The sequence below is a fragment of the Lepisosteus platostomus genome, chromosome 6 (genome assembly GCF_059453375.1).
Source record: "Lepisosteus platostomus isolate fLepPlt1 chromosome 6, fLepPlt1.hap1, whole genome shotgun sequence".
Lineage (NCBI taxonomy): Eukaryota > Metazoa > Chordata > Actinopteri > Semionotiformes > Lepisosteidae > Lepisosteus > Lepisosteus platostomus.
This window is the reverse complement of record NC_142616.1, coordinates 14228227-14255549: the sequence shown is the minus strand read 5'-3', so window position 1 is coordinate 14255549 and position 27323 is coordinate 14228227. Positions and strand designations below refer to the sequence as shown.

General features: G+C 43.8%; 1 protein-coding gene and 2 long non-coding RNA genes across 3 annotated transcripts in view; 1 reads left to right on the top strand and 2 right to left on the bottom strand.

Moving 5' to 3' along the window:
* Window positions 1-27323, top strand: part of LOC148660489 (uncharacterized) — a 43094-nt gene that overhangs the window by 11269 nt on the left and 4502 nt on the right. The window lies entirely within an intron of this gene.
* Window positions 4404-6200, bottom strand: LOC148660491 (uncharacterized). Its single transcript, XR_015939794.1, has 4 exons — window positions 6116-6200; window positions 5745-5826; window positions 5026-5157; window positions 4404-4748 (listed from the first exon to the last, which is right to left on the bottom strand). It is a non-coding gene; the product is annotated as an uncharacterized LOC148660491 (long non-coding RNA).
* LOC148660490 (ly6/PLAUR domain-containing protein 2-like) lies at window positions 12968-15448 on the bottom strand. The gene is made up of 4 exons (XM_088637999.1): window positions 15324-15448; window positions 14950-15031; window positions 13892-14017; window positions 12968-13307 (listed from the first exon to the last, which is right to left on the bottom strand). Exons 2-4 carry the CDS (start codon window positions 14999-15001, stop codon window positions 13207-13209), a joined length of 279 nt encoding a protein of 92 aa, XP_088494125.1. The 5' UTR covers window positions 15002-15031; window positions 15324-15448; the 3' UTR covers window positions 12968-13206.

Below are 27323 nucleotides of genomic sequence, written 5' to 3'. Positions count from 1 at the left end.
GCTACACATGTTCTATCAGTCGGTGGTGGCGAGTGTCATTTTCTACGCAGTGGTGTGCTGGGGCTCTGGGATTAGAGCAGTGGATTCCAAAAGGCTGAACAAGCTCATCAGGAGAGCGAGCTCTGTCATTGGGTCTGACCTGGACCCCTTGGAGGTAGTGGCTGAGAGGAGAATGATGTCCAAACTAGAGGCCATCATGGACAACTTCTCCCATCCCCTCTATGACAGGCTTGCAGGAATGAAGAGCACGTTCAGCAATAGACTGATTCATCCACGGTGCGACAGGGAGCGCTACAGGAGGTCATTCTTGCCGTCTGCCATAAGACTGTACAACGCATCCACCTTGCGTCTTGGCAGAGGCAACATCGACAGTGACCTGTTTCTGGACTAAACACATCTACACATCGACTGCTACATCTGTTCTCTTTCTTTTTCTTTTTCTTTTTCCCGTTTACAAACACTTTTGTGCAATATATGCCAGGGACCTGTGCAATACATTTACAGATGCAGCCATTCAAAATGCGCATTATTTTCCGGTACGCTGTACGCAGTCTACCGCAAGTAACCGGTAAATACCGCGAGTTACCGTAAATTCTCCTATAATACGACAAGCAAAATAATAGTATCCGGAATTTCCGCAAGGTGCAGCTAATAAAGCTCAACCTCTCATGTTTGAGCTGTGGCCATCAAAGTCTTTAACGAAGATATTACTAATAGTATTAATAATGAATGACCTTGGACAAGCTGTAAGTGTAAACTCAAAGTATTGCCCTGGTCAACATTCTTTTTTTCATTGACCGTCTTTGTAAAAGTAACACCACAGCATTGCGCAATCACGCGTTTGTTTCCAATCATGCAAAGTACAGTAATTTTTGAGAATCGATTCACCATGCCTTTCACATGCTCATAAAAGAGATTGATTTAGGAACATAAACATATTACCCTATGAAAACTGAACTGTATACAGTATGTATATGTATATTTAATGTCTTAACTGTGCCCGTTTAAGTATTGAATATTCATATCTAATTTTACCACTGAAGGGAAATCTTAGTAGCTGAGCATAAAAAGAATAGGAGCATACTGCAACGCGTGTGAAGGCCATAAACGATATTAATTTTGGAACATAAACATACAGTATATGGCTGGTCTCGGTACTTTAAAGAAAACATACACGAAACATGGTTTCATTATGACCAGAATCGGTCTTGAGATATTTTAACTTGATTTACAGTATTTGAGAGGTATGTCTTAACACCGATACTACAGTGCTTAAGTACTGCTCACGTATATGTTTCTAGGTTTATATTATGCATTTCATACGGTCAAATTACTTTTGAGCAACTAATAAGAAGCGCGAAACGGTATGCGTTTTAGTTTCGTTTTGTGCTGGGACTCTGCTTTTAACAATGTCGCCGTGGATTGATTAGAGATATCAAGTACATACAAGTCATTGTAGTTCGTCTTGTAAAAATGTTACGAGTACATCATCTATCAACAATTACACAGGTTCTGTTTCCATATTGCGGATTTTGGTTACGTAATATTATTTTCTAGATTTCACGTTGTGAATATATGATTTGGGCAAACAGAGCCGCAAAGAAGTACATTATGGGTTGTTGTTGTTTTTTGCAGTTTTATGTAGAACAAGTGATGCTTAAACCTTTGTCTGATTCTTGTGAAACTATCCACACGACAGTTACAGTACCTAGGAGTTGACTTCAGTGATGTCACTGATGGGATGTTTCTAAAAATCCATCCTCTGTAAAACGTCTTCTCTAGTTGTCCTGCATATGTATTCGCTAATGAAGCTGTGTGTTCTGAGCCTGGATCTCTACATTTCTGTATGAACCAGCTTAAAGGGCTAAAGACAGCTTGTGTTTAAATTGAGTGTAAGGCAATTTATGCTTCTAAAGTCATGGTCAGCATTCATTATTGTACTGTGCTGTAAACTTGTTCTGTGCCTAGTCACATTATTTTATAGCGTTTTTATGGCATTATTAAATCCGGTGGCGCTGTGTGTTAGTTTCCTGACTCCCATGTCACATGGTCTGTGATTGAATCCCATGGAACTATGACTTTATTTTTTAACAAACATTTCTTTGAAAAAATGAAACGTTTCGCTTGGTCAGAGATTAAGGTCGCTGCCTTTCATCTAAAACCCTACTTGAATCCTTCTAAATTAAAAATCAGTGTTAGTGAGTTCTAAATAAAGAGGTATCCAGGTAACAGTGAAACGGGCGGACAGTCTGGGGAGATCGCCCGTTTTCCATGTAAATAGTTCCCTGGTTCCGCACCCCTTGGTGTTTCTCTCGCTCTCTCTCGGGTCACCTGATCATTAGCTCGAAAGATTTGAGTGCTTTGTGTATATTCTAATGGTAGTGGGGGCAGGGTGTGTAGGAACAGGTTTGGTTGAAATTGCATTGGAGATCTATGTTCTTCACACCTGAAACATTTTCTCTGAAAGCATACTAATTAAATGACCGCAAGCACTTTCCACCCCCTCTGCCAGCAGGAACATTCCTATTCTTAGCTCAGCAGCTCATTACAAACCGGGTTTTTTTACACAGCGATACAGCTTTGCATTGTGAATCTGTTTTTCCGTGTTTACAAAGAAAGTGGAATACAGTGATACTACCTGCTATACAGATACATATGTTTAGATATTTAGACCCTTAAATTAATATAATTATTAATAATAATGATTATAATGATAAGAATGATAATCGGCCAGTGAAAGCTCTGTTGTCCTTCACATCAATGCCTGAAACATTTTTTTCATAATGTCGACATACACAGTCGTGTAACTGACAGTTGGAGGTAGCCTATCGTGTAAATTTCGCTTTGTTGCTGATAGGTTAAGCTTTCGAAACTCTGCCCCAAAGTCATGTGACTGATTTTTCGCCCTGTTTCGTTAGTTAAACGCAATGATCACAAGCACCACCATGGTAACTGGGATGTGTAGTTTTTAATTCCGTTTGAATTATAACTGTACGTACTGTCTTCATATTTGGCCAGGGCTTTAAAGAGAAGACGCGCCAAAACATTTCGGTGCCGTCGTCTCCGCTTTAAAGGTACCCCCGTGCTGGAAGAATTTGACCTCGGAACGTTTGCCCAGCGTAGTTATAGTGGACATAAAAACAAGAGTTCGCTGGCATTATATAATTATACGAATTACACGAATATAATTATATCTTATTAATTTCTTGAGATACGCGATTCTTTTAATACAGTCTTTGCTGTGCTCTAGAGGATCCTTGTGATATTTCGAGCTCTTGGTGAATGATAAGTGTCGCAGTTTAAATCATTTTCGTAGTTAGAAATTATGGAACGCTCTGTTAAAAGCAAGGGAGTTTTTATATCCGTTGCAGTTTTTTTGCAACATGAATGTAATTATATCGTTATTAATTTCTTGAGATACGCGATTCCATATTATATTCCCTTTTAATCAAATTCTAAAAGTATGCTTGTTGACTCGGGTATCACGTTAGTTAAAGACTTCGATGCTTAAAATGTTTAGGGAGAAATGGAATACTGGTGTGTATTTTTTCTTTAAAGTACCGAGACCAGCCATATACTGTATGTTTAAGTTCCAAAATTAATATCGTTTATGGACTTCACACGCGTTGCAGTATGCTCCTATTCTTTTTATGCTCAGGCACTAAGATTTCCCTTCAGAGGTAAAATTCCATATAAATATTAAATACTACAATGGACACAGTAAAGACGTTTACTGTAAATCTTTCTACGACAGACCAACGGACCACGAGTGCCCCTGTCGGTCAACCAATCATGTACTGCGGTACCCCGCGTCATCTTGCGTCACGATGCGCAACGCCGTAGCCAATTACCTCCGGTACGTGTCTGTACCGCGCACTTTGAATGGCTGCATCTGTATATTTATATCTATAGTTACATCTATATTTATATTCATATGTGTGATACGATTTTCTGTGTACTGTTCTGTTCTAGTTTGTTCTTTGTGTGTCCGGACTGTGAGTGACTTGTATTGTATTGTATGTATTGTACTATTATTATATAATTCGTTACACTGTGGCTGTGTTGTGTGTGTTAAGCTGCTGTTGCACTGCAATTTCATTCACGGGATCAATAAAGTATCTATCTATCTATTCTCACAGAGGTTTATGAACGATCAGTGTGGAAATAAGCAGACGTGTAAATATGTCAGTCTCAAGACATTCCCACGATCCCTGCTTCTCGTAGCTTACAAAGTGATGCACGGAAATCACTGTCGAAGGGAATTACAGAAAATAGATGAAATTAAGTCAAAAATAAAAAAACAAATGCACTCAATAGCAAGGGAGGTGAGATGAGTCATTAATCATCTCGATCAGTCATCTCAGCACACACACACACACAACAGAGGGAGTCAGAGTGTGATGTTGATTCCAATCCAGTTTATTGCAGGAGAGTTTAACATCAGAGGAGGGGCTGTCTGCTCCACACACAGCAGTCTGACACAGACACAGTGTCCAGGGACTGTGGGCTCCACACGGGCTCCACGCACCACAGCCCTACTCCCACTCATGCCACTCGCCAGAATCAGGTAAGAACGACCCCCTGGGACAACAAGAGGCTCCCCGTGGCCGACCCAGAGGGGTCTCTCCCCCGCCCCCCCGCCACGGCTCAGTTACAGAGGTCGGAGCTACAGCAGGTGACTTTAGTGCCGCTTCTCAGGCTCAGGGTGGAGCAATCCGTGGGCTTGCCACACCTCTGCGTTAAACTCGCTGCAGAGAGACGCAGAGAGGGGTGGTTAGACTGCGCTCTCGCTGGGCTGAGCCACTTCCCTGACCTTCAAGACAGCACACACAGCTGACACGAGGAGTGTCAAACAGATACACTGATATATTAAAGAGACATTCTGAAGATTAACTGTAAGAGACACACACTGTCTGTATTAACTGATAGAGACACACTGTATTAGCTGATAGAGACACACCGTCTGTATTAACTGATAGAGACACACTGACCAAGCCAGCAGACAGCCCCAGTATCTTGACTTACCGACAGGCTGGCTGGAGATCGCAGTCACACAGATGATGTTATCACCCGTGCACGTCTGCTCCATCTTTCCACAGATGCCAGGCCTCACACCCGGTCCCGCAGCCATGCAGCTGTAACACCTCAGGGCCTCTCCTGCAGGCCAGGGGGACAGAGTCAAGAGGAGAGAGTCTGGTGAGCAGGTATGGCCTCTCTCTCATCACTCCACCTCATCACTGAATCGCTTCTTTCTACTTCATTTCTGCCAACACCTGGCACCCTAAAAGAGTATGCTTCATCTCTCTCCCTTCTTCCTTGCATGTGTACATGTTAAACCATGGAAAAGCTAACATTTCTGTGTTCAGTGCCCCCAATTTTCCCCCAGTGTTGCTCAAAGTTGTTTGAAACTCATAATGACGGCCATTGATCCTGTCTGAAATGACCAGTCTGTCTGCATGATCAGTGTTATTGATCCTGTCTGAAATGACCAGTCTATCGGTGTGATCAATGTTATTGATAGTCGGAGATGACCAGTCTGTCTGTCTGTGAGATCAGTGTCATTGATCCTGTCTGAAATGACCAGTCTGTCTGTGAGATCAGTGTCCTTGATCCTGTCTGAAATGACCAGTCTGTCTGTGCGAGGAGAACTGTTGTCAGTACCTGCTGTGTTGATAAAAGGGGCAGTGAGTGACCACTGTGAATAACACAGAGTCACATGAAGCTCGGAGACAGAGCGAACTCACCGCAGCTCAGAGACAGCAGCAGGACGGCAGCGAGGAACAGCAGCGACTTCATCTTTTTGGAGTACGACAGCAATATTGGGATCTGTACAGATTGAAAATGTCAAAATCATACCCATAAGTATTTCATTTTCACTGAATACTTGCAGTTTCGTTTCAAAAGAGGAATGAGCTCATGCTACCGCTTCAAGAATAAGAATAAGAAACGATTTCCACATCTGAGACAAATCGGCTCATCGGGCCAGAACGCAGCCCAATTTCCTTTGAGTTAATAATAATAATAAAGTAATAATAATCAGCCCTCGGAACGGCTCCTCTCAGGCGCCCAGAGGCCGGCGGCTCTGAAGCCAGGACTGCACACCGTGTTGACTTACCAGCTCAGCGCACAAGGGGTGTCAGTCTGAGATGAGCGGCACACACGTCCCGTCTCTTTATATACTGTAGCTTCTGCCCCCCAAAAAAAACTCTGCTGGTAAAGAAAAAAGGCAACATAAAAACAAAAAAGTCAAAACAGGATTACAGACAAGGGGGCGCCCCTGGTGATGGAAACCACGCCCCTCCAGCCACAGAAGATCCACTATGCCCGCCCCCCGCGGTGAGAACCACACCCCTTGTCACCGAGGAGGATTAAAAGAGGAATTTAATAATAATAATAATAATAAAAAGCCATTTGATTCAAATAGCTTTGGCACAATCTATGGGTACTTTGACCTTGAGTTGCGAAGCTTTTAGATTCTGTGGGTCCTTTATGCAGATCGCTCAACTGGAGGACTTCTGTAGGAGCACCATTATTTAAAAGATTTCCAAAACTATAGCTTTCGTAGAAAAAGTGAGAGTATCTTCACGCATTCCTCTTCATTATACTTCACACTTAGTTTAAACTACTGAGGGAAGTAGGTTTGAAACACAGAGGAAGGGGCAGCTCTTTAGCCGGTTGTGGGCCTGTGGGTCAACGTCAACAATTGTCCCGCTGTGTTCTTGATCATTATATTTGGGCTTCTTTAAAACCAACAGGATTTAGTTTTAAAGAAGGATTTAAACCAGATTGATATATTATTAACTACAGTAGCTAGACTGAGTGAATGGCCTCCTGTTGTTTGTAACCCTTCTAATGGTTTTAGATTTCAGGCTAAGAACCAGTTTCAACATGCCCAATAAACAGTACGTCTTGGATAAGTGTTCACTTTCAGAACCAATGTGAAGCTGAAATGAAACACAGGAAACCCAGAAATTACTGGAATTACTTATTAACTATTGCCAGATAAACAGAACTGAAGTCCTTATCATTGGGCCAATAAAAGTTCATCATCACATGTCACAGCCCCTTTCTAATGTGGCTGATCACACTGTGAGCATCACAGAAACAGTGAAAAATACTGTACAGTAACTCGGCAAAAAGTTTCACCCTGAGCTTAATGTTGATTCTCATAGAAAGAGGGTGCCCGGTGTTTCTTTTCCACATCTCAGAAACACAGCTAATTCAGAATGTCCACTCCAGCTTAGGAACGTTCAAAGACTTGAATTGTTCTAATGATCTGACTAGAACACAGAAGCACAATCACATCATCCACGTCCTGCCTTCACTGCACTGGCTTCTCATATGACACCACATACATCTCAAGGGTCTGTGCTCACATACGAAGACAGCTTAGCCACCTACGTGATCTTACGTTTCCGTAAGCATCACTAAGACTGTTCCGGTCAAAGGATGCTGTGTATCTCAAAACCCGTCAAATGAACATAAATGTGCAGGTGGCAGAGCTCTCAGTCACACAGCCCTTAAACTGGGGAATGACTTACCGAACCTTGTTAAGGATGCTAAATCTGTTTCAGCTTCTTTCTCAAACCTGAGACCATCCTGTATTCTGTCTCACCACTGACCACCTGATCTCCACAGAGCTCATATCTACAGCTTCTCTACCCATCCTGTATTCCCTCTCACCACTGACCACCTGATCTCCACAGTCATTGGTGTAGAATACAGCGTGGGGCCCACCCTGCCCTCTGAAGACACAGATACGACAGATATGACAGTGAGCGCACCACTGGAGAAAATACAGCCCCTCGCCAGAGAGAGAGAGAGAGAGGGCTTCCCGTGGAGAATTCATCAGCGATGCGTCTGAGTCACACGGCGCCTTGAGAGTCTATTGTAATGAACGGCCGACATACAGGTTTTGTTATTTACACACCACACATACAAAAACGGAGACAATATTAAGACAGATACAGGAATAGACACTTTACATCCAGGGGAATTCACAAGTATAAAAGCTGAAAATTATACTTTTTCCATACTGTATGTCCAATGTATGTCTTGCCTTTTGATTCTTTACATTTGTAGCAGGATTTAAATACAACAGAAACTGCTGGGCTGTATACAGGCTGTAGGAGCTGGTTTATTTTTTTTCAGCATGTAATAAACCTATTACTTGTTCCATTACAGTAGTCAATTCGAGAGAATACAAATGTGTTGATCATTAAGTCATCATGTTTCTCCCAGGTGAAGTCATGTCTTTTGCATTGCGCACTGTAATGGCCCAGGACGAGTTTGCATGTCAAGCTCCAGGCTGTCACCTCTCCAGCAAACAGCACAAACGATGAAACTCACCGCAGTCCTGGTTGCTTTTCATGTTCCCAGATATGCTTTGCATAAAAAGAGCTTTAAAAGTCTTTTTAAATACGTGGCATTTAGACAGGTCGGATCTTCCGGATGCCTCGACAGACAGGAAGGATTCCTGTGTTTATTTAAGAAGGAGACAATGCGTAACTGATTTCTTCTTCAGATATTTAAAAAGGACACCGCTACGAGGCATAAAGACGTGCTCTTGTAAGAACATGCAGTTGCTGGCTCATGTTCGCCTTTTAAGGCTACACCAGCAACTCTCCTGATTCGGGTATGATATTGGAGACAAATGTAATTTTCCTGTTCACACAAACACACAGAAGATACTGCTATTAAATACAAAATCCACCGTCATCCCACACCCGGGCAAACAGAGGAACAGAACTGCAGAACAGTTCCTCTCGCACCAGCGGCACAGCGCTTGAACTCGGCAGACGGGGTCACTGGAGGTCAAAGGCACCGCCTGTGGTCACGTGATCACCGGAAACACAAGGCGCTATTTCTCGGGAACGAGAGCAGCACAAACGCAGCACTCACGAATGAGGTGGGCTTCATCGTTTGTGCTGTCTGTAGGGGGGCACCTTCACGCAGCTCTCCCATTAACCCCCAGAGAAGCGCAGTGCTTCGCGATCAGCAGGTTTTCAGAGCGCAGCGAGTTCGGGTTCCTGCGGTCCCGTCCCCCGCCTCAGGATCGAGCCCGGGTCCCCGGCGTCTCTCGACAGGGGTCCTGCCGGCTGAGTTAGAGAAGACCTCCGTCCGTCCCGGCGTCAGCATCCCTGTTACGCGCAGGGGAGCAGAGGGCGGTGGCGTCACCGCGCTGTAACCAGCTCCTACAGCCCGTATGCCGGCAGTTCCTGTTGTATTTAAATCCTACTAGAAATGTAAAGAATCAACAGGCAAGACATACATTGGACATACAGTATGGAAAAAGTATCAATTTAAGTTTTTATACGTATGAATTCCCCTGGCTGTGAAGTGTCTATTCCAGTATCTGTCTTAATATTCTGTCTCCGTTTTTGTATGTGTGGTGTGTAAATAACAAAACCTGTATGTCGGCCGTTCGTTACAATAGACTCTCAAGGCGCCGTGTGACTCAGACGCACCGCTGAGGGATTCTCCACGGGAAGCCCCCTCTCAATTCAATTCAGTTCAAGGTGCTTTATTAGCATGACCGATGGGTACAATCAGTGTTGCCAAAGCAAATGAAAGTAATGATATTTACATTAAACAAAACAAAAAATAGAAGTAAAATAAAATCTACAGACATTTACAACAAATACATATTATTAAATATTGACATATTCTGTAGGCGGCTGGAGCATTATTGGGAGACAGACTCACTGTTCCTCAGGCTGTGACAGGAGATCACATACTGGGCTGCCAGTTCAACTGAGTTCCCTCCTCCCTCTCCCAGTAGGATCGGGAGCCTTGGGATCTCTCTCTCTCTCTCTCTCGAGGGGCTGTATTTTCTCCGGTGCCGCTCGCTGTTCTGTTGAACCCAACACCCGGGAGCCGGGAGCCGGGACCGCGGGCAAGTTCGCTCGAGGTTCGAATACGCACTTGGCCCGTGAGCAGCGTCTTCACCACCCCCCCAGAGCTACGAAAAAACGTGCCTCGTGTGTCAGGTACATTGTGAATGTGTTCACAGCCTTCACTTTGTCGTTTGTCCGCCATTTTTTCCTTGAGCTCGCACAAATCTTCTGCTGTCAATATCTTTGTAAGAGAAACACATGAAGCCTTCAAACTAAACGCAAGTTTAATCCCGGTCAGCCCACTTCAAGCTGGTGCGAGAGGAACTATTCTGCAGTTTTGTTCCTCTGTTTGCCCGGGTGTGGGATGGCGGTGGATTCTGTATTTAATATCAGTATCTTCAATTCAATTCAATTCAACTTTATTGTCATTAAACTTACACAGGTGCACAGCATAATGAAAAGTGTTTCTCATTAGTCACTCAGGTGCAGTATATAAAAAGGACAGAAGATAAGACAATAGACAGTTACACAATAGCAATAACAGTAACATGTAATAACATAACATAAATAACATGTAATCAAGTGTGGGATGGTGGTGATTTCTGTATTTAATAGCAGTATCTTCTGTGTGTTTGTGTGAACAGGAAAATTACATTTGTCTCCAATATCATACCCGAATCAGGAGAGTTGCTGGTGTAGCCTTAAAAGGCGAACATGACCCAGCAACTGCATGTTCTTACAAAGAGGCTTTAACGAGCATCTCTCAGTATCCCGGAGAAGTGTCCTTTTTAGAAATCTGAAGAAGTAATCGGTTGACCCAGGTAGTTCTCTACTGTCTCGCAGATGCAGACTGATGTAGGAATATTGGAAAATATTTTTATTTTCAATTTTTGTTTCATTTAAAATAATCAAACATATATCTAAGGTCTTAAAAGTCCATCATTATACATATCTTTGTATAGCCAGCAGACATATCACTCTGAAACTCACAACTGGCAGCCCACTAAAGCTCAGCAGGTGTGAGCCTGGTCAGTACCTGGATGGGAGACCTCCTGGGAAAAACTAAGGTTGCTGCTGGAAGAGGTGTTAGTGGGGCCAGCAGGGGGCGCTCACCCTGCGGTCTGTGTGGGTCCCAATGCTCCAGTATCGTCCTTCGGATGAGACGTAAAACCGAGGTCCTGACTCTCTGTGGTCATTAAAAATCCCAGGGCGTTTCTCAAAGAGTAGGGGTGTAACCCCGGTGTCCTGGCCAAATTTCCCATTGGCCCTCACCAATCATGGCCTCCTAATAACCCCCATCTGTGAATTGGCTTCATTACTCATTTCTCTGCTCTCCTCCCCACTGATAGCTGGTGTGTGGGGAGTGTTCTGGCACACTTCAGTTTATTCTTAACTTTTTTATTTTAACTTTATTTTATTCTGTTGATGCATATTTTTGCACATAACCTGTTACCTTTTTGTTGTTTTGCACATTGTTGTTGTTTTTTGCACACTGCCTGTTGTCTCTGTCTTTCTTTTGCTACACAATTGTATTGTTGTTGTTGTTGTTGTTTTTCTCTTTGTACTACTTATGTCCGAGAGCTAGCTAAATAGCATTTCGTTATACCATATACCATGTATATGAGTGTAATGACAATAAACTTGAAACTTGAACTTGAACATGAACTTGAACTATGGCTGCCGTCGCATCATCCAGGTGGGGCTTCACACTGCTGGTGGTGGAGGGGAGTCCCCATTACATGTAAAGCGCTTTGAGTGGAGTGTCCAGAAAAGCGCTATAGAAGTGTAAGCAGTTATTATTAATATTATTACTCCCGCCCTGCCCCTCGCCGCGCTCCCGAGCCGCTCCCCGGCCGCAGCGCCAGGCGAGGGCGCTACAATATTGTTCCCGGTGTCTCGAATCCAAACGAAGTCCGTGTGATGGTAAATGTTCTTCTTTCGTTTGCAAAATTTTACATACACACGCTTAGAGTAAAACAGAATCCGAAAGCTTTAAAGAATTTTCTAACGCATTCAAGCTGTACTCTGATTCACTGAAAATATTTAAAAATAAGACTGGTGAGTTGGTCTACAAACGTCTTTAAGCACAAACTTATTGAATGTAACCTCTATCACCACATAACCTCTGTACTACGGACAAAGTGTTTTTCCCCCGTTTCATCCACTTGTTGCTCCTTGTTGTGTCGTGTTGAGACATCTGTATATTTGTATGTATAAACCCCCGTTTGTTGCATTTTCCCTTTTCGTATTTAAATAAAAAATATTTTTAAAAAAACTTCTTTCCGTTTTTCTCTGTGGCGCGGTAGTCGTGCGCACATGAACACGCCCGGCGTCATCTCCGGCCGCGAGACCCAGACGTGACGGTGCTGACAGCCGCTCGCTCACAGGCTGTCGCGCGCACATCCAGACGCGGTCACGTGTGAACCTGGTTCGCCCGGAGACCTGCTGGCGCCCAGGAGCTCTCTGTGCGCGCGGCCACCGTGACGCGAAGGGACCGGAGGAAAAGCCGAGCTCGTGCGCAGGGGCGAAAGACAGCGTGGGGACGATGGAGTTATGTCGTGCGCAGGAACTGTACATCGTGGGGACGAACTCGTTATCTCGTGGGCACAAGTTGTAACTCGTTCCCTCGATGTAACGTTTCTGTCCTACTGATGGCCCCTCCCGGCCCCGTACTGTCTGCTGTTGACCCGGGCTGCGTTCTCAACCTCGCCTGTGCGCTTCTCCTGGGCTCGATCCCCTGTTTTTGGTTGCACCTCAGGATGACCTCAGTGCTGCTTGTCTGTGCACCCGCACACTCTATCAGGCAGCAAAGCCAAGTTCCTCTGGCGGTTTCCTTCTCACTGAAGCTTTGTCTTCTCGCATTCTCACAGAGGTTTATGAACGATCAGTGTGGAAATAAGCAGACGTGTAAATATGTCAGTCTCAAGACATTCCCATGATCCCTGCTTCTCGTAACTTACAAAGTGATGCACGGAAATCATTGTCAATGGGAATTACAGAAAACAGATGAAATTAAGTAAAAAATAAAAAAACAAATGCACTCAATAGCAAGGGAGGTCATTAATCATCTCGATCAGTCACCTCAACACACACACACACACACACACAACAGAGGGAGTCAGAGTGTGATGTTGATTCCAATCCAGTTTATTGCAGGAGAGTTTAACATCAGAGGAGGGGCTGTCTGCTCCACACACAGCAGTCTGACACAGACACAGTGTCCACGGACTGTGGGCTCCACACAGGCTCCACAGCACCACAGCCCCACTCCCACTCATGCCACTCGCCAGAATCAGGTAAGAACGACCCCCTGGGACAACAAGAGACTCCCCGTGCCCGACCCAGAGGGGTCTCCCCCCCCCGCCACGGCTCAGTTACAGAGGTCGGTCTTGCAGCAGGAAACCCTGGAGTTCCCTCCCATGCTCAGCATGGCGCATTCTGAGGACTTGCCACACCTCCGGATGACACCCGCTGCAGAGAGACACAGAGAGGGGTGGTTAGACTGCACTCTCGCTGGGCTGAGCCACTTCCCTGACCTTCAAGACAGCACACACAGCTGACACGAGGAGGATATTAAAGAGACATTCTGAAGATTAACTGTAAGAGACACACACTGTCTGTATTAACTGATAGAGACACACTGTTTGTATTAGCTGATAGACACACACTGTCTGTATTAGCTGATAGAGACATACTGTCCATTTTAACTGATAGAGACACACTGTGTGTATTAGCTGATGGAGACACTGTGTGTATTAGCTGATAAAGACACACTGTCTATATTAACTGATAGAGACACACTGTCTATATTAACTGATAGAGACACACTGTCTATATTAGCTGATAGAGACATACTGTCCATTTTAACTGATAGAGACACACTGTGTGTATTAGCTGATGGAGACACACTGTGTGTATTAGCTGATAGAGACACACTGTGTGTATTAGCTGATGGAGACACACTGTGTGTATTAGGTGATAGAGATACACTGTCTGTATTAGCTGATAGAGACACACTGACCAAGCCAGCAGACAGACCCAGTATCTTGACTTACAGAAAGGAGGGCGGAAGATCGCAGACACACAGACGGTGTTATCACCCGTGCACGTCTGCACTGTACAGCTGCCAGGGACCCCACCCTGTCCCCGACCCATGCAGCTGTTACACCTCAGGGCCTCTCCTGCAGGCCAGGGGGACAGAGTCAAGAGGAGAGAGTCTGGTGAGCAGGTATGGCCTCTCTCTCATCGCTCCACCTCATCACTGAATCGCTTCTTTCTACTTCATTTCTGCCAACACCTGGCACCCTAAAAGAGTATGCTTCATCTCTCTCCCTTCTTCCTTGTTTGTGAGGTTTTCTTCAGTACTCAGACACTGAATTGACTAATGGAATTTTAATTGTATCAAAAGATTCATGTGAGGCAAAAGTATGGAATTTCTGCTTTTACTTCTCGATAACTGCATGTGTACATGTTAAACCATGGAAAAACTAACGTTTCTGTGTTCAATGCCCCCAATTTTCCCCCAGTGCTGTTCAAAGTTGTTTGAAACTCATAACGACGGCCATTGATCCTGTCTGAAATGACCAGTCTGTCTGTGAGATCAGTGTTATTGATAGTCGGAGATGACCAGTCTGTCTGTCTGTGAGATCAGTGTCATTGATCCTGTCTGAAATGACCAGTCTGCCTGTGAGATCAGTGTCATCGATCCTCTCTGAAATGACCAGTCTGCCTGTGAGATCAGTGTCATTGATCCTGTCTGAAATGACCAGTCTGTCTGTGAGATCAATGTCATTGATCCTGTCTGAAATGACCAGTCTGTCTGTGAGATCAGTGTTATTGATCCTGTCTGAAATGACCAGTCTGTCTGTCTGTGAGATCAGTGTCATCGATCCTGTCTGAAATGACCAGTCTGCCTGTGAGATCAGTGTTATCGATCCTGTCTGAAATGACCAGTCTGTCTGTGAGATCAGTGTCATCGATCCTGTCTGAAATGACCAGTCTGTCTGTGCGAGGAGAACTGTTGTCAGTACCTGCTGTGTTGATAAAAGGGGCAGTGAGTGACCACTGTGAATAACACAGAGTCACATGAAGCTCGGAGACAGAGCGAACTCACCGCAGCTCAGAGACAGCAGCAGGACGGCAGCGAGGAACAGCAGCAACTTCATCTTGTTGGAGTACGACAGCAATATTGGGGTCTGTACAGAGTGAAAATGTCAAAATCATACCCATAAGTATTTCATTTTCACTGAATACTTGCAGTTTCGTTTCAAAAGAGGAATGAGCTCATGCTACCCCTTCAAGAATAAGAATAAGAAACGATTTCCACATCTGAGATAAATCAGCTCATCGGGCCAGAACGCAGCCCAATTTCCTTTGAGTTAATAATAATAATAAAATAATAATAATAATCAGCCCTCGGAACTGCTCCTCTCAGGCGCCCAGAGGCCGGCGGCTCTGAAGCCAGGACCGCACACCGTGTTGACTCACCAGCTCACAGCGAAACGGGGTGTCAGTCTGAGATGAGCGGCACACACGTCCCCTCTCTTTATATACTGTAGCTTCTGCCCCTATTCTTACGGAATGACGACAAAAATAAACTCTGCCAGCAAAGAAAAAAGGCAACATAAAAACAAAACAGTAAAATCGGAGGATTACAGCCAAGCAGTCGCCCCTGGGGATGGAAACCACACCCTCGTCGCCAAGGAGGATGAAAATAAAAGGAATTAAAAAAGCCATTTGATTCAAATCGCTTTGGCACAATCTATGGGTACTTTGCCCTTGAGTTGCGAAGCTTTTAGATTCTGTGGGTCCTTTATGCAGATCGCTCAACTGGAGGACTTCTGTAGGAGCACCATTATTTAAAAGATTTCCAAAACTATAGCTTTCGTAGAAAAAGTGAGAGTATCTTCACGCATTCCTCTTCATTATACTTCACACTTAGTTTAAACTACTGAGTGAAGAAGGTTTGAAACACAGAGGAAGGGGCAGCTCTTTAGCCGGTTGTGGGCCTCTGGGTCAACGTCAACAACTGTCCAACTGTGTTCTTGATCATTATATTTGGGCTTCTTTAAAAACTGATCACACTGTAAGCATCACAGAAACAGTGAAAAATACTGTACAGTAACTCGGCAAAAAGTTTCACCCTGAGCTTAATGTTGATTCTCATAGAAAGAGGGTGCCCGGTGTTTCTTTTCCACATCTCAGAAACACAGCTAATTCAGAATGTCCACTCCAGATTAGGAACGTTCAAAGACTTGAATTGTTCTAATGATCTGACTAGAACACAGAAGCACAATTACATCATCCACGTCCTGCCTTCACTGCACTGGCTTCTCATATGACACCACATACATCTCAAGGGTCTGTGCTCACATACGAAGACAGCTTAGCCACCTAAGTGATCTTACGTTTCCGTAAGCATCACTAAGACTGTTCCGGTCAAAGGATGCTGTGTATCTCAAAACCCGTCAAATGAACATAAATGTGCAGGTGGCAGAGCTCTCAGTCACACAGCCCTTAAACTGGGGAATGACTTACCGAACCTTGTTAAGGATGCTAAATCTGTTTCAGCTTCTTTCTCAAACCTGAGACCATCCTGTATTCCCTCTCACCACTGACCACCTGATCTCCACAGTCATTGGTGTAGAATACAGCGTGGGGCCCACCCTGCCCTCTGAAGACACAGATACGACAGATATGACAGTGAGCGCACCACCGGAGAAAATACAGCCCCTCGCCAGAGAGAGAGAGAGAGGGGGCTTCCCGTGGAGAATTCATCAGCGATGCGTCTGAGTCACACGGCGCCTTGAGAGTCTATTGTAATGAACGGCCGACATACAGGTTTTGTTATTTACACACCACACATACAAAAACGGAGACAATATTAAGACAGATACAGGAATAGACACTTTACATCCAGGGGAATTCACAAGTATAAAAGCTGAAAATGATACTTTTTACATACTGTATGTCCAATGTATGTCTTGCCTTTTGATTCTTTACATTTGTAGCAGGATTTAAATACAACAGAAACTGCCGGGCTGTATACAGGCTGTAGGAGCTGGTTTCTTTTTTTTCTTTCTTCTTTTTTTCAGCATGTAATAAACCTATTACTTGTTCCATTACAGTAGTCAATTCGAGAGAATACAAATGTGTTGATCATTAAGTCATCATGTTTCTCCCAGGAGAAGTCGTGTCTTTTGCATTGCGCACTGTAATGGCCCAGGACGAGTTTGCATGTCAAGCTCCAGGCTGTCACCTCTCCAGCAAACAGCACAAACGATGAAACTCACCGCAGTCCTGGTTGCTTTTCATGTTGGCAGGTGTGCTTTGCATAAAAAAGAGCAAAAGCGGTTCAGAAAGTTCAAGTCTTTTTAAATACGTGGCTCGACAGACAGGTAGGATTCCTGTGTTTATTTAAGAAGAAGACAATGCGATTACTTCTTCAGATATTTAAAAAGGACACAGCTCCGGGATACTGAGAGATGCTCGTTAAAGCCTCTTTGTAAGAACATGCAGTTGCTGGGTCATGTTCGCCTTTTAAGGCTACACCAGCAACTCTCCTGATTCGGGTATGATATTGGAGACAAATGTAATTTTCCTGTTCACACAAACACACAGAAGATACTGCTATTAAATACAAAGTCCACCGCCATCCCACACCCAGGCAAACAGAGGAACAGAACTGCAGAACAGTTCCTCTCGCACCAGCGGCACAGCGCTTGAACTCGGCACACGGGGTCACTGGAGGTCAAAGTCACCGCGTGTGGTCACGTGATCACCGGAAACACAAGGCGCTATTTCTCGGGAACGAGAGCAGCACAAACGCTACTTTCAACGGCACAAACGCAGCACTAACGAAAAAGGTGGGCTTCATCGTTTGTGCTGTCTGTAGGGGGGCACCTTCACGCAGCTCTCCCATTAACCCCCAGAGAAGCGCAGTGCTTCGCGATCAGCAGGTTTTCAGAGCGCAGCGAGTTCGGGCTCCTGCGGTCTCGTCCCCCGCCTCAGGATTTAGCCCGGGTCCCCGGCGTCTCTCGACAGGGGTCCTGCCGGCTGAGTTAGAGAAGACCTCCGTCCGCCCCGGCGTCAGCATCCCTGTTACGCGCAGGGGAGCAGAGGGCGGTGGCGTCACCGCGCTGTAACCAGCTCCTACAGCCCGTATGCCGGCAGTTCCTGTTGTATTTAAATCCTACTAGAAATGTAAAGAATCAACAGGCAAGACATACATTGGACATACAGTATGGAAAAAGTATAATTTTCAGCTTTTATACGTATGAATTCCCCTGGCTGTGAAGTGTCTATTCCTGTATCTGTCTTTATATTCTGTCTCCTATTTTATAATAATAACAATAAACTTGTTTTTATATAGCGCCTTTAAAGGTGGCTTCTCAAAGCGCTTTACAGGATGACAACAACAACAAATAAAAAGAAATACACAAGATAAAACACAATTTCAATATACAGAGGAGACCATGGATGGTGGTACTAAGTAAAGGCTTTTCTAAAGAAGAAGGTTTTGAGTCTGGATTTGAAGGAGTTTAGAGAAGGTGACTCTCTGATATCCTTGGGCAGAGAGTTCCAGAGCTTGGGGGCATCACAGGAGAAGGCCCTGTCACCCATACAATGTAGACGGGCTTGGGGGTCAGTAAGGAGACCAGAATTAGAAGAGCAAGGTTGCGAGGTGGGGAGTAGGGCGATAATAGTTCAGACAGGTACTGAGGTGCCAAGCCATGCAGAGCCTTATAGGTGAGCATGAGGATTTTAAAGTCTACACGGAATTTGACCGGAAGCCAGTGCAAGGACTCCAGGATAGGAGTAATGTGATCACTTGCACTAGACCTGGTCAGGAGTTTGTTCAAAGTAGATTTAGTGACCCTAGTGAGTAGAGCATTACAGTAGTCAATTCGAGAGAACACGAATGTGTTGACCAGCTTTTCAGCCACAGTTAGTGATAGCATAGGGCGTAGTCTAGCGATATTTCTGAGGTTAAAAAAAAGATGTTTTGACAGTATGCTGCACATGTGGGTCGAATGTTAAGTCAGAATCGAATATAACCCCAAGGTTTTTCAATTTAGATTGAAGCTCAAGTACAGAACCATCTACAGACAGGGTTACAGGACTGGCTTAATGAAGTAGATGGGGGGTACCAATAAGCATGACTTCAGTCTTGTCACAGTTAAGATGAAGGAAGTTTTGAGTCATCCAAATTTTTATGTCAAAGATGCAATTAGATAGCATAGAGACAGCCACTTCAGTGTCACGTTTGTTATGGATGTATATTTGAATATCATCAGCGTAGAAATGATAGCTGGGGCCATATGATCTTAAAAGCTGACAAAGTGGGAACATGTGCTGAAAAGCAAGGGGCCCAGTATTGAGCCCTGAGGAACACCAGACTTAACAAGACCAATTTCAGACCTACTGTATACCAATTAAGAGAGTCAAAGTGATAGCGATTAGTAAGGTAAGACTTGAACCATTTGAGAGCAGCGTCAGAAACTCCAAACACAAGATGAGAAAGTAAGATGTCATGGTCAACGGTGTCAAAAGCAGCACTGAGATCAAGAAGGATGAGTATGGAAAGAGAACCAGAATCAGAAGCTATTAGAAGATCGTTAGTGACTTTGACCAGGGCAGTTTCTGTGCTGTGAAGTTGACGGAAGCCAGATTGGAGGGGTTCGAAAAGGTTGTTTGTCATGAGGTGGTTATGTAACTGAAATGTGACAGCACGTTCCAGAATTTTTGCAAGAAAGGGTAAGTTGGAGATGGGGCAAAAATTTTTAAGGTTTTTGTATGTGTGGTGTGTAAATAACAAAACCTGTATGTCGGCCGTTCGTTACAATAGACTCTCAAGGCGCCGTGTGACTCAGACGCACCGCTGAGGGATTCTCCACGGGAAGCCCCCTCTCTCAATTCTATGGAAGCCCGTTTCCGCCAGGGAGTAAAAAAAAAACGCGCTATGGTATCTCAGAATTCCGACTTAGTAACTCAGAATTGCAACTTAGTAACTCAGAATTCCGACTTAGTAACTCAGAATTGCGACTTAGCATATCAGAATTACGACTTAGTATCTCAGAATTGCGACTTAGTAAGTCAGAATTCCGACTTAGTATCTCAGAATTGTGACTTAGCAACTCAGAATTCCGACTTAGTAACTTAGAATTCCGACTTTATATCTCACATTTGCGACTTCGAAATAGCCATATTTCATTGTCTTTTTGTTATTGTAACGGATTCGGGTTCTAGGGCTTGTGCCCTCGCCGCTCCCACCCTAGTTCGTGCCTCGCTGCACTGGCTCACTTTCTTTAAGAACACTTTCTTTAACCCCGGCGGCCAGCATCCCTGTTATGCGCAGGGGAGGGTGGTGCCGTCACCACACTGCAACCAGATCGTACAACCTGTATGTCGGCCGTTCCGTTACACTATTTTCATGAATCGTACAGGATCATAGGATCTATAAGCCTGAAGACTTGTCTTGTACAGTGCCCTAATAAAAATCAAATTAATTACACTAATTTTTATAGAATCCCATTTCCGCCAGTGAGGCTTCCATAGTACCCGGATGTAATAGGGCACGGTGGGCTTTTTAAAAATAGTTTTTATTTACGGAGACAGAATATGAAATAAGATACAGAAATAGGCACTTCACATCCAGAAGAATTCACAATTATAAAAGCTGAAACATACTTTTTACGTATTTCCATTGTATGTCCTTTTTTTACTTAAAAAAGAAGGTCTTCCTTAGCTCAGCTGGCAAGTCTCAGGTTCGAGCCAGTGCAGTGAGGCACGAACTAGGGTGGGAGCGGCGAGGGCACAAGCCCTAGAACCCGAATCCGTTACAATAACAAAAGGACAGACAATGAAATATGGCTATTTCGAAGTCGCAAATGTGAGATATAAAGTCGGAATTCTGAGATGCTAAGTCGCAATTCTGAGTTACTAAGTCGCAATTCTGAGTTACTAAGTCGGAATTCTGAGATACCATAAAGCGTTTTTTTTTACTCCCTGGCGGAAACGGGCTTCCATACAATTCAGTTCAATTCAAGGTGCTTTATTAGCATGACCGATGGGTACAATCAGTGTTGCCAAAGCAAATGAAAGTAATGATATTTACATTAAACAAAACAAAAAATAGAAGTAACAGACATCCCAGTGGGCATTGATTCGTCGAATATACGTATATTCACGGCGTAATTAATTTATTATATTTACTATATTATACACGTGTAAATTAATTACTGCGAAAATAATTTACTTCGTACACTGTGCAGAGTGCCGTATACTCCTAGTTGCGGCACACACGATACATACAGTAAAAAGCCTCAGGCACTGTATTAGATGTGTTTTCGACGTTATATATGCGTTTATTAATGTCGTCGATTTTACGGTTGCAATTCGACGTTGATTATACGTCGAGGCGACGTATATATACGTATAGCCGTATTTTCGCCGTGAATATACGTATATTCGACGAATCAATGCCCACAGCTTGGCATACAAGGGTTTTGCTGAGGGGGTCTTGCCACCTGCCTGAAAAAAAAAACAGTAAAATGTTTGAGTGCCTATAGAGTTTCTATTTTTATTTTCTTGAGAAAAGTTGATACCATTTCCTGGACACCCCGTCCCCCATCAGTGCGCGGTGCCCGGGGAAAAATCTGTAGGGGGCGTCTGAAATTCTGAGGGGGGTGATATTTCGGTTGAAACGGAGCTGTATGCTGCAGCTACCCAAATGAAATCTCGCAGCTATGCCATTGATTAGTGCTTCATGATAGAAGATAACGACTAGCAATCTGGTATTTGCGATGAAGTTCAGTTTCACATTTTTCGTCACTCTCACGGTTTGTATTGCCTGGAGCGAAAAGTACCATAAGCGTTCATTTTTGCAGCTACATGGACGTTCTGAATCGTTAAGAAAAAAATGTTGTAAAACCAACAGAAAGCACAGACTGCTATAACTAGTCCTAGTTATATAACGATTTTAAGTATCATGATAAACTACTGCAAGGAATCGGTCCACCTGAGCAAACAGGATCGTAATGTTGACACTCAATAACGACACTGATATGTGCAGTTCCTGGACGGATATAGCCCTCCTGCCCATCAAACAGACTGAGTGACTGATCGTGTCATTTAGTGTTGTCTGACCATTGACAAAGTACAACTATTTTTTTAGGGCGCAAATTAAGTACCACGATGCATTGCTAGTATTCGTTGGTCACCATTTTGGACACGTTTTTCAAACGTAGAAGTATATCCGCAAATATCTCAGCAATCCTCTTTTGACGAGTAAGTATGAACAATAATAATACTATCTGAATACATACAGATCTTTCTTAATATTATTTTGATTAAAATAGTACGTGAATAAGCATAAAATGGCACATAAAAATAGTGTGACTGGGGAAGATGACACAAAATCGTTTTGCCGTTTCTCTATTCTTATTCTATGTTGTACTTTCAAACTCTGGGTACTCTTTAATTAGGACAGACTTTATTGCTCAACTGCTATGATGCAAGCCAAATTTTATACATTTATTTCAGCTTTGAGCTTAGTAAACCGTTCATTTTTTAGATTATACTAAAGAAGATATTAATCATCATTTATTTGGGAAGTAATATATAATTTTCTCCTAGCTGCGGTGCTGAAGTCCCACCCTACATCAACAGAAAAAGAAATAAAGGAGCACGCAATGTGTTACTTGAAGAATGCATATGCAAGGCAGGGGGCCAGGAGATCTGGACACTGAAAATAATAGGTTTTTGGTTCTAACTGTTAGGACAATTAGACAGGGTTTGCAAATAGTGGACAAAAATCGTCTTAACTTCCATTGTAATATTTTTTTTTTCTTGGAAATATAGAAGTTGTATAAGAATCAAAATGTGGTTTTGAGTTAGTGTGTTAATGTAATTAGTTTGTGTTTGTCATTACTATACTGTATATTGCCATGTTACCAGAATTTGTAGCTGTAGTTTAAGACTAGTTGTGTTTTTTATGATTATTGCCCATATGTTGATTGTTGATTGATTGTATACAATGTATAATTTGAAATACATATGTTTCAGGTGTGAATGTGTATTTTCAGAATAAATTTCTAAACCTAATCATTGGCTTGGTTCACTTGTTTCTACACCTATAAAACCTATCTTTGATGTATAATAGACCTCTACCCATATACGTATAATAGACCTCTAAAGTTATCCGTATAATAGACCTCTAACCATATACGTATAATAGTCCTCTAAATTTATCCGTATAATAGAACTCCAACCATTTATGTATAATGAACGTCTAAACATAGACGTATAATTGACGTATAACTTTAGACGTATATTAGAATTTCATTCTAGACGAATTGCAGACCACATTTAGACGTCTAAGGTATGCGTTTAATAGACGTATATTATACGTCTTTTGCCCACTGGGATATTACAGACATTTACAACAAAGACATATTATTAAATATTGACATATTCTGTAGGCGACTGGAGCATTATTGGGAGACAGACTCACTGTTCCTCAGGCTGTGACAGGAGATCACATACTGGGCTGCCAGATCAACTGAGTTCCCTCCTCCCTCTCCCAGTAGGATCGGGACCCTTGGGATCTCTCTCAATTCAATTCAATTTCAATTCAAGGTGCTTTATTAGCATGACCGATAGGTACAATCAGTGTTGCCAAAGCAAATAAAAATAATAAAATTAACATAGAACAAAACAAAAAATAGAAGTAAAATAAAATCTACAGACATGTTACAGACATTTACAACAAAGACATATTATATAATATCGACATATACTGTAGGCGGCTGGAGCATTATTGGGAGACGGACTCACTGTTCCTTAGGCTGTGACAGGAGATCACATACTGGGCTGCCAGATCAACTGAGTTCCCTCCTCCCTCTCCCAGTAGGATTGGGACCTGTTGTGGTTTTGGCAGGTGTGGGAACTCTGGGATTAGATTTCTGAATTTCGGGAAGAATGTTTCTCTAATCCCAGAGTATCTGTCACAGTGCAGTAGGAAGTGCACCTCTGTCTCTATTTCTCCCTGCTGGCAGTGGGAGCACAGCCTGTCCTCTCTGGGCAGCCAGGTCTGCCTGTGTCACCCAGTTTCTATGGCCAGGTTGTGGTCACTGAGCCTGTACTTCGTCAGGGTCTGTTTCTGTTTGTTATTTTTTATTTTGGTCAAATATTCAGCTAGTGTGTATTGTCTGTTTAAGGTTCTGTAGCATTCCAGTTTATGTTGTGTTTGTGTGTGTGTGTCCCAGTGTGTGAGATATTGCTGTTTGATCTGTGCTGTGATGTGGTTGAGTCTGGGTTGTGGTGCTCTAGCAGTGCTGTCCTGAGGCTGGTTAGTGTTGGTGTGGCTCAGGTCAGTGAGCCTCAGGACCAGCTGGCTCAGGGGGCTCTGTTTTGGGCTCAGCTCTTGGCTCAGCAGGGCTTTGTGGTGGTAGGAATTTTGGTCACTGTTTTTTAGGTGTAGCCAATACTTTAATATTCTTTTCTGTATGTTTATCAATAGTGGGTACTGGCCTAATTCGGCCCTGCACCCGTTGTTAGGAGTTTTTCTCTGCACACGGAGGATGATTCTACAGATCTCCATGTGCAGAGTTTCTGTGGGGTGTTTGTCCCATTGGGTGTAATCCTGGTCTGTGAGGGGACCCCAAACTTCACTGCCGTATAGGGCAATGGGTTGGATTACACTTTCAAATATTTGGAGCCAGATTCTTGTTGGTGGGTTGATGTTGAAGAGCCTCCTTCTTATTGCGTAGAAAGCCCTGAGTGCCTTCTCCCTCAGTGCCTTCACTGCCAGGTCAAAACTCCCGGAAGAGCTGATGGTGAGACCGAGATATGTGTAGCTGGATGTGTGCTCCAATGTGTTGTTGTTCAGTGTGAATTTGTACCTGTTTCCCTGAGGTCTGTCTTTCTTCTGGAAAACCATAACTCTGGTCTTGTCCAGATTGACTGTCAGTGCCCAGGTCTGACAGTACTGCTCCAGCAGTGCCAGGTTCTGCTGCAGCCCCTGTTCTGTGGGCGACAGCAGGACCAGGTCATCTGCGTAGAGCAGGAACTTGATTTCTGTGTCGTGTAGTGTGAGACCAGGAGCTGCAGACTGCTCCAACATTCCTGCTAATTCATTGATATAGATATTGAACAGTGTTGGGCTCAGGCTGCAGCCCTGTCTCACCCCGCGGCCTTGGGTGAAGAATTTAGTCCTTTTGTTTCCAATTTTCACTGCACATTTGCTCTCTGAATACATTGATTTAATTATGTCGTACACTTTGCCCCCTATGCCACTTTGGAGTAGTTTATTAAACAATCTCTCTCTCTCTGGCGAGGGGCTGTATTTTCTGTATTTTCTCTGGTGCCGCTCGCTGTTCAGTTGAACCCAGCACCCGGGAATCGGGACCGCGGGGAAGTTCGCTCGAGGTTCGAATACGCACTTGGCCCGTGAGCAGCGTCTTCACCACCCCACCCCCCCCAGAGCTACGAAAACACGTGCCTCGTGTGTCAGGTACATTGTGAATGTGTTCACAGCCTTCACTTTGTCGTTTGTCCGCCATTATTTCCTTGACGACGCATGAATCTTCTGCTGTCAGTGTCTTTTATAAGGGAAACACATGAAGCCTTTGAACTACACACAAGTTTATAGACCGTGACTTGTGAACATTTTCACAAACTTTACATGATCATATCAGTGAGCGAATTGTCTTTTTCTGAAACTCAGGTTTCTGATTGATGCGTAATTACGCACAACCTGGAACACTGCGGGACCGCTATGTACGCACGTTCACAGTGCGAGAAATACTGCTCGATACGGGTTCATGTGAACAGCCCGTATATGACCATAGGAACACAGAACAGCACAGAAAAAATCTCAAAGCAGGCTCCAGTTATCCAGACTGTAAGCACGGGGATAAAGCTTTGTTTTATTTTTAAAAAGCTTTTCTTTATGTCCTGTTTTCATTCAGATAAGGGTCAACTATATATGCAATACTGCTGACAGCAGGAAATCTTTTCTGTATTCAACAGCTATTTAAAAAACAGAACCCATGATGTACAAACCAAGTGTTTTACACAAAAGACTGACTTTTCAAAGCTTTGCGTTGTGAGACTTGATGTCTTGTGGATTTGTTTCAAATGGCACCATTAGACAGGCAGTGCACGGGGATAGGGGTGGCTGTTCACAAGTCAGTCGTGTTCAAACCACAACCCTCACAATGGTGCAACCAAAAGTTTTACACACTAGGCAGAGACCCTTGACCTCTCACAGTCATGCCTTCGAATGTGAATCTCTTCTGGAATGTTTTATGATTCTTTCAATACGGCACCATTGGACAGGCAATACACAGGGATGGGGGGGTGCTGTTTTGGGAGGTGAGCTTGCTTGCACGCGGTGACTTTGACCTCCAGTGACCCCGCCTGCCGAGTTCAAGCGCTGTGCCGCTGGTGCGAGAGGAACTGTTCTGCAGTTCTGTTCCTCTGTTTGCCCGGGTGTGGGATGGCGGTGGATTTTGTATTTAATAGCAGTATCTTCTGTGTGTTTGTGTAAACAGGAAAATTACATTTGTCTCCAATATCATACCCGAATCAGGAGAGTTGCTGGTGTAGCCTTAAAAGGCGAACATGAGCCAGCAACTGCATGTTCTTACAAAGAGGCTTTAACGAGCATCTCTCAGTATCCTGGAGCTGTGTCCTTTTTAAATATCTGAAGAAGTAATCGGTTTCGCATTGTCTCCTTCTTAAATAAACACAGGAATCCTACCTGTCTGTCGAGGCATCCGGAAGATCCTACCTGTCTGTCGAGCCACGTATTTAAAAAGACTTGAACTTTCTGAACCGCTTTTGCTCTTTTTTATTCAAAGCACACCTGCCAACATGAAAAGCAACCAGGGCTGCGGTGAGTTTCATCGTTTGTGCTGTTTGCTGGAGAGGTGACAGCCTGGAGCTTGACATGCAAACTCGTCCTGGGCCATTACAGTGCGCAATGCAAAAGACACGACTTCTCCTGGGAGAAACATGATGACTTAATGATCAACACATTTGTATTCTCTCGAATTGACTACTGTAATGGAACAAGTAATAGGTTTATTACATGCTGAAAAAAAAGAAACCAGCTCCTACAGCCTGTATACAGCCCAGCAGTTTCTGTTGTATTTAAATCCTGCTACAAATGTAAAGAATCAAAAGGCAAGACATACATTGGACATACAGTATGGAAAAAGTATCATTTTCAGCTTTTATACTTGTGAATTCCCCTGGATGTAAAGTGTCTATTCCTGTATCTGTCTTAATATTGTCTCCGTTTTTGTATGTGTGGTGTGTAAATAACAAAACCTGTATGTCGGCCGTTCATTACAATAGACTCTCAAGGCGCCGTGTGACTCAGACGCACCGCTGAGGAATTCTCCACGGGAAGCCCTCTCTCTCTCTCTGGCGAGGGGCTGTATTTTCTCCGGTGGTGCGCTCACTGTCATATCTGTCGTA

Excerpts from the sequence above, each read along its gene's own strand:
- LOC148660490 (XM_088637999.1), bottom strand. The coding sequence starts at position 15,001 with ATGAAGTTGCTGCTGTTCCTCGCTGCCGTCCTGCTGCTGTCTCTGAGC. Across the intron at positions 14,018-14,949 it reads GCTGCTGTCTCTGAGCTGCG|GAGAGGCCCTGAGGTGTAAC; the intron begins GTGAGTTCGCTC and ends CCTGGCCTGCAG. Across the intron at positions 13,308-13,891 it reads GATCTTCCGCCCTCCTTTCT|CGGGTGTCATCCGGAGGTGT; the intron begins GTAAGTCAAGAT and ends GTCTCTCTGCAG.